This window comes from Oryctolagus cuniculus, chromosome 1 (genome assembly GCF_051225735.1).
Source record: "Oryctolagus cuniculus isolate XC-2025 breed Fujian yellow rabbit chromosome 1, ASM5122573v1, whole genome shotgun sequence".
Lineage (NCBI taxonomy): Eukaryota > Metazoa > Chordata > Mammalia > Lagomorpha > Leporidae > Oryctolagus > Oryctolagus cuniculus.
In genome coordinates this window covers 14,802,410-14,810,107 of record NC_142867.1, presented here as the reverse complement: position 1 = coordinate 14,810,107, position 7,698 = coordinate 14,802,410, and the positions used below count along the sequence as shown (strand labels likewise).

General features: G+C 50.9%; 1 protein-coding gene across 1 annotated transcript; it reads right to left on the bottom strand.

Annotated features, from left to right (window-relative positions):
• Positions 1-380: 380 nt before the first annotated feature.
• LOC149128308 (uncharacterized) lies at positions 381-6,649 on the bottom strand. Its single transcript, XM_089305254.1, has 4 exons — positions 6,490-6,649; positions 6,140-6,228; positions 1,181-1,218; positions 381-1,122 (listed from the first exon to the last, which is right to left on the bottom strand). Exons 1-4 carry the CDS (start codon positions 6,647-6,649, stop codon positions 381-383), a joined length of 1,029 nt encoding a protein of 342 aa, XP_089161380.1.
• Between the last annotated feature and the right edge of the window lie 1,049 nt (positions 6,650-7,698).

Below are 7,698 nucleotides of genomic sequence, written 5' to 3'. Positions count from 1 at the left end.
TTAACCTAGTGAGCCACAGCGTTGGCCCCAGGCAGTGCTTCTTTAAAAAAAAAAAAAATGTACTTAATTTATTTGAAAGGCAGAGTGACAGAGACAGAGAGGGAGGCACGGGGGGTGGAATCTTCCCATCCACTTGTTCACTCCCCAAATGGCTGCAGGAGCTGGGTCTGGACCAGGCTGAAGCCAGGAGCGGAAATTCCATCTGGGTCTCCCACATGGGTGACAGGGGCCCAAGCACTTGGACTGTCTTCCACCACTTTCCCAAGTGCATTAGCAAGAAACTGGATTAGAAGCGGACCAGCTGGGACCAAACCAATGTTCATATGGGATGCTGGTGCCACAGGAGGTGGCTAAACCTGCTGCATCACAATGCCAGCCCCCTAGGCAGTGCTTCTTAATGATGGATGGATGGATGGATGGATACATGGATGGATGGATGGATATATGGATGGATGGATGGATGGATGGATGGATGGATGGATGGACGGATGGATACATGGATGGATGGATGGATACATGGATGGATGGATGGATACATGGATGGATGGATGGATGGATGGATGGATGGATACATGGATGGATGGATGGATGGATGGATGGATGGATACATGGATGGATGGATGGATGGATACATGGATGGATGGATGGATGGATACATGGATGGATACATGGATGGATGGATGGATGGATGGATACATGGATGGATGGATGGATGGATGGACGGATGGATGGATGGATACATGGATGGATGGACAGATGGACGGATGGATGGATGGATACATGGATGGATGGATGGATGGATGGACGGACGGATGGATGGATGGATGGATACATGGATGGATGGATGGATGGATGGATACATGGATGGATGGATGGATGGATGGATGGATATATGGATGGATGGATGGATGGATGGATACATAGATGGATGGATGGATGGCATGGATGGATGGATGGATGGATACATGGATGGATGGATGGATGGATGGACGGATGGATGGATGGACGGATGGATGGATGGATGGATGGATACATGGATGGATGGATGGATGGATGGATACATGGATGGATGGATGGATGGCATGGATGGATGGATGGATGGATACATGGATGGATGGATGGATGGATACATGGATGGATGGATGGATGGATGGACGGATGGATGGATGGATGGATATATGGATGGATGGATGGATGGATGGATACATGGATGGATGGATGGATGGACGGATGGATACATGGATGGATGGATGGACGGCATGGATGGATGGATGGATGGATACATGGATGGATGGATGGATGGACGGATGGATGGATGGACGGATGGATGGATGGATACATGGATGGATGGATGGATGGATGGATACATGGATGGATAGATTGATGGATGGATACATGGATGGATGGATGGATGGATGGATACATGGATGGATGGATGGATGGATACATGGATGGATGGATGGATACATGGATGGATGGATGGATGGATACATGGATGGATGGATGGATGGATGGATAATGGGTGCATAGCTGGTTGGATAGATTTGTGGCCAGAAGGGCAAATGAAAACTCACTGCTTACCCTGAGCTGATTATTGTTTTAACCAATTTAACCCTGACAACAGCCCTGTGACGAAGAAAATATTAATGTCTCCATTGAACAGGTAAGAAAACTGAAGTATACAGATGAGAAGCAACTTATCCTAGGCTACAGAGCCATCAGCCCCTAGGCAAAGGCTCCCAGGGGAGCTGCCAGTCAATTTCTCTGAACTGTCCAGAACAGAGCCATCCAGGAAAGCCAGGCCTTTTGTTCTGCGGATGGTGTGGGTGAAGGGATAGGCTTAGACTGGAAGTAAATCACATGAAAATGCTAGAAGCTAGTGGTTTCCTTCCCAAGAGTACAGTGGGGAAAGGGGCGGGGGGAATGACATTGCAATGGAGAATGGGCAGGACTTACACCTTGGCCGGTTGATCAAGGTCCAAGTCAAAAGCAATAAACAGTGCCGATAGCATGGACTTTGAGATAACAGATAGACAGAGAACAGCACTTTGCTTCCACCTCTCCATACCCAGCTTTCATGAGAAAAACACCAGCAAACTCAAACCAAAGGGCAGTCTACGAAACAGTTAACCAAGACTTCTCAAAACTTCATCAAAAACAAGGCAAGTCTGAGCAGCCATCACATGGGATAGGAGCCTCAGGAGCATCACTCAGTGGAATGTAGGATCCTGGGTGGGATCCCAGAACAACAAACAGGACATTAGGTGGAAAGTAATGTGGATGAAGTATGGACTTTAGTTACCAAAAATATATCGATATGTGACACATGTACCATACTCATGGAAGATATTAACATTAGGGGAATGGGGCTGATGTCATGTCCCAGCAGGTTAAGCTACCACCTGCGTTGCTGGCAGAGAGTCCTGGAGGCTCCACTTCTGATCCAGCTCCCTGCTGATGCACCTGGGAAAGCAGAGGCCATGCGGGAAATGAAACAGCGAATGGAAGATATCTCTCTTTGTCTCTTTCCCTCTCTCTGTAACTCTCTGCCTTTCAAATGAAAAAATGAATCTTTTTCTTTGAAGATTTATTTATTTATTTGAAAGATAGTCACAGAGAGGGAGCAACAGAGAAAAAGAAAATCTTCCATCCGCTGGTTCACTCCCCAAATGGCTGCCATGGCCGGAGCTGGGCCAGTCCCAAGCCAGGAGTCAGGAGCTTCTTCCAGGTCCCCCACATTTCCCAGGCGCGTTAGCAGGGAGCTGGATCAGAGGTGGCGCAGCCAGGACTCAAACTAGTGGCTGTATGGGATGCCTGTGCTGCAGGTGGTGGCTTTACCCGCTATGCCACAGCACTGGGTCCAACAAATAAATCTTGAAAAAAAAAAAAATAGGGGAATGAGGGAGTGGGGGGTAGGAGGACTGTGTACTGTCACTTCTACTTTTTCTGTAAGCTTAAATCTATTCTAAGATAAACAGCTCTTTTTAAAAACACTAGTAGTTTAACATGATGAGGTTGTTACAGGCCATTTCTTTACTTATTGTACTTTTCTGTATTTTGTAAATGGTCTACTGTGAATACACTTTGCTTTTGTCATCAGAAAAAAATTCAATAAACCTTGGGGAAAAAATGAATGAATGGGTGTTGGACTCTTTGGAAACAGAGTGCTACATACATACAATTATTATTAGAGTTGTTCCCCGGGCAGCGATTAAAACCCACTTGATCACTCTGCGCCCGGGTAGCTCCGGCCACGCGGGCCTGGCACTCTCCCCGGGGAGGGTGGTGCTCCTCTGAAGCCCGCCAGCATTTTCCCCGTCTGAGATGGGCACTTGCCGGCAGCGAGAGGCAGGGAGCCAGGACAGCTGCTGCAGCGGCCAGTGGGCTGCTCCAGGTGAGCCCACGCTTCTAGCTCAGACAGATCCTGGAGGTAAATCAGCCCCAGGAAAATCGCATCAAACAGTTTGCAGGCCCAAAGTCAACCTGCTTCTCCGGGTCATCGGCCCAGGAGGCAGGAGCAGTGCTATGGTCTGCGGTTCCTGCCAGCCCGGCAGGGACTACATGACCTTGATCCAGGCATATTGTTCACCACCCTTCACACTCCTGAAAGTAGATTCTCTATCTCTGCACCTGATTTATTTGCAAGTCAGAGTTACACAAAGAGAGGAGAAGCAGAGAGAGAGAGAGAGGTTTCCATCTGCTGGTTCACCCCCCCAGTTGGCCTCAACGGACAGAGCTGCACCGATCTGAAGCCAGGAGCCAGAGGCTTCCTCCAGGTCTCCCACACAGGTGCAGGGGCCCAAGGACTTGGGCTATCTTCCACCGCTTTCCCAGGCCATAGAAAAGAGCTGGATTGGAAGTAGAGCAGCCAAGACTTGAACCAGTGCCCATATGGGATGCTGGCACTTCAGGCCAGGGCGTTAACCGCTGCGCCATAGCACTGGCCCCTCTGCACCTCTTTTAAACCATTGTGCTGCTGCAGGTTAAGCCGCTGCTTGTGACACAGGGATAACATATCAGAGCACCGGTTCAAGTCCCGGCTGCTCTACTTCCGGTCCAGCTCCCTGCTAATGTACCTGGGAAAGCAGCAGAAGATGGGACCAATACTTGGGCTCCTAAACTCATGTGGGAGAGCCAGAAAGGGTTTCTGACTCCTGGCTTCAGCCTGGTCCAGCCACTTGAGAAATGAACCAGTAGATGGAAGATCTCTCTCCTTCTCTGTCACTCTGCCTTTCAAATAAATTAATTTTTAAAAATTTAAGCTGAGGCTCTGAGAGTCCCCAGTTCACAGGGGCTCCTGTCTCTAACCCTCCCCAGGATGCGCTGTGACTACAGCTGGACCAACTCGGAAAGACAGGATGCTGGCAGGCAGGAAATACCACACCGAGGAGCAGTAACCCTTCTGAAGACTTCCCACGACACCCCACCACCACCACTGAAATACCGAGGGCTCCATGGGCAACGGACATCTTGTGCTAAAGCCCGACCACCAACTCCTGGGTCCTGAGCAATGTGGGAGAGCACCAGGGACTGCTCGCTGGTCCCACTCCAAGGCACACTCCCATCGTCCTGGAAACCACTCCATATCGGACAGACCCCGAATCCATACCCAAAAGACAAAGGTCTGACCCTCTGACACCACCCCTGAGAACCCCTCTGCATGATAAGAATAGCATCTTGGTATGAGTGGTTACTCATCAGATTCCTGCCTCTGTGTCCAAGTGTGCCTGCGCGGTGCCCCCTCGCTCCGTGATTAGAATCACTAGGAGGGTGTGACACTCCTACCTGCACTCCAGACCCGGCTTTGCCTTCCCCAGAAGCAGTGCCCACCCCCCATCTCCACCCCAGTACAGAACCCAGGCGCTGGGATCCACCCAGGCTCCATTTGTTCCACTAATGAGTCTTAAGTGTTTGGCTTGGGCTCCTGCCAGTCCAACTCCTACAGGGAGGTGGGGGCGGGAGAGAATGGGCCAGAGCTCATGGCAGCTCAGCTCAGCTGAGCCCTGGGAGGACTGGCACAGGAGCTGCTTGGCACAAACCCACCCAGGCACTCTGGGGCCCACGGCCTTTCTTTAGCCTCCACGTCAGGGTCTTCTCCAAATGCACACCTCCTGGACTAGAATCCCGAGGGTGGGACCAGGAATGTGCTTTTTAAATAAACACCCCTGAACACTGATGCACAGGGAAGGATGATAAGCACTGCTATAGGAAGTCAATGAAAAGGATTCCGGGCTGATTCACAAAATTGTGTATGCGTGCATCTTTCTAGAGAGTCCATGGCTTTGATCAAATTCTCAGTGTAGGTCAGTAGCCCCCAAGCCCCTTTCAAAAGAGAAAGGCTTGGGACTGGCATCGTGGTATAGCAGGTAGAGCCGCCACCTGTGATGCCAGCATCCCACAAGGGTGCTGGATCAAATCCCGACTGCTCCACTTCCAATCCAGCTCCCTGCTAACGGCCTGGGAGAAGCAGCAGAAAATGGTTCAAGTGCTTGGGCCCCTGCCACCCCTGTGGACGAAGCTCCTGGCTCCTGGCTTTGGCCTGGCCCAGACCTGGCCATTGCAGCCATCTGGGGAATGAACTAGTGGATGAGGGATCTCTCTGTGATTTTTTTAATAAATAAATAAATCTTAAAATAAAAAAGAAAGGCTAAGAGGCGTTGGTAAATGAGATAACTTTTAAGTCTAGTTGTAGCTCTGATTTGCTTCAACTCAGGGACTGTTCAGACCCCTGGCAGGGTTAGACTATGGGACATCCTCATTTTGCTAAATATTAGGCAAACACAATGCTGACCCCGAAGGGCTGGGAAGTCTGGGAAAAGCAGGATGACAGAGTACTAGGCTAAGGGGACAGTAGGATGCCAGTGGCCAGGGACTTGGGTAGGGAGGGACAGAGCCTAGAGGACACTTCAGGGAGCCTGGGATCAAAGGTCCCTGATGGTCAAAGAAATCAACCTCAAGTCAAGAAGCCTGACTTTCCATCAGTATGCAGTCTTCTGTCTCGCTGGACACATAGCAAATCACATTTCCTAGGCTCCCTTGCACTTAGCAAGGGCCGTGAGCTGAACTCTGCCCAATGCAATGTGGGTCTCTGCTAGGGCCTGGAAGTGTGCCCCTATAATCCATGTATCGACATCCTCACCCCCAAGGCGATGATGGCATTAGGAGTGGGGCCTCGCGGGAGGTGACTGGGTCCCGAGAGCGGACGCCGTGTGAGCGGGATCAGAGTCGCTGTGAAGGGGGCCTCAGAGAGCTGTCCTGACCATCCCACCACCCAAGGATGCAGCCAGAAGGCAGCGTGTGAGAACCAGGAAGCAGGGCCTCACCAGACACCAAATCTGCCGGTGCCCCCATCTCAGTCTTCCAAGCCTCCAGAACTGTGAGAAATGAGTCTCTGCTCTTTATAATCTACCAGGCTGTGGTATTTTGTTACAGCAGCACAACCAGCCAAGACAAAATCTGCGACAAGCAGGCCAAGGCTGCGACACATACCTGAACGCAGAAGCAACTTGGGAACTGGGTAACGGACAGAGGCTGGAAGGATGCCGAGATGAGGGCAAGAGGAAGCCTTCACCGCCATGAGCTGACTGTCAGGGGCTCGGAAGGCGAAAGCTACAGAGAAAGCCTGCATCTTCTCGGGAGATGCTTCCATGGTCACTAGCAGTGTATAGTGGCATTTGGACTGCAAAGGCCATGCTGATGAGGTCACAAATGGAAATCAGAAACTCATTATTGATAACCAGAGAGCAACCCTTCCTATAAAGTGGCCAAGAACTTGGCTGAGTTCAGTTCATGTACTAGTGCTTCGTGGTAAGTAGAACTTGTGAACAATGAAAGAAGAAAGAGAGAGAGAGAATCTTCCATCTGCTGGTTCACTCCCTAAATGACCACAACAGCCAGGGCTGGGTCAGGCCAAAGCCAGGAGCCAGGGACTCCATCTGGATCTCCCACACGAGTGCAGGGGCCCAAGTACTAGGGTCATCCTCCACTGCTTTCCCAGATGCATTAGTATGGAGCTGGATGGGAAGTGGAGCAGCCAGGGCTTGAACCAGGGCTCATATAGGATGCTGGCATCACAGGTGACACCTTAACCTGCTGTGCCACAACACCAGGCCCCAACTTCCCTAGATTCCAAAGGATGCCTGTAAGAACCTCAGAGCCCAGGCTGAGACCCTCCACAGAGGCAGGGCCACTAAACAGTCCCCCACTAAGGCAATGCCCAGTGGAGCCACGGAGTGGAGCTGCCCCTAAGACCTCAGACCAGCCCCCAGTGTGCACGTCCAGCCCACAGAAAGCCATGGGTACATGGCCCAGGCCCAGAACCATCGCAGAAGAGAAGCTAACACAGAGATCTGTCAAGGGACACAGCCACAAGCTCGGTAGATATAGAGGCAGGACCCCTGCCCCATGGGCCCAGAGGGCAGAGCCTCAAGTTGAAGATGATCCATCGCCAAGGCATATGGTTTTGGACTTGCTTGGGTCTGGTTACCCTTTCTTTCTTACCTATTTCTCCCTTTAGGAATGGTAAGATCTGCCCTAAGCCTATCCCGCTGTTGTATTTTGGACATCCATGTTTGATTTCACGTGACATATCTGGAAGCTCCCAACATGTGTCAGATTCACAAGCAGAGAGCAGCTTGCCTTAGCGTGAATCATACCTCGAGTCTCACCCACGTCTGACTGAGAGGAGACGTTGGACAG

Bases quoted from the DNA above. Each gene is read 5' to 3' on its own strand.
- LOC149128308 (XM_089305254.1), bottom strand. From the start codon at position 6,649: ATGGAAGCATCTCCCGAGAAGATGCAGGCTTTCTCTGTAGCTTTCGCC. The intron at 6,229-6,489 runs GTATGTGTCGCA...CCCCCTTCACAG, and splicing joins CAAGTTGCTTCTGCGTTCAG to CGACTCTGATCCCGCTCACA. The intron at 1,123-1,180 runs ATATATCCATCC...CCATGTATCCAT, and splicing joins ATCCATCCATCCATCCATCC to CCATCCATCCATCCATGTAT.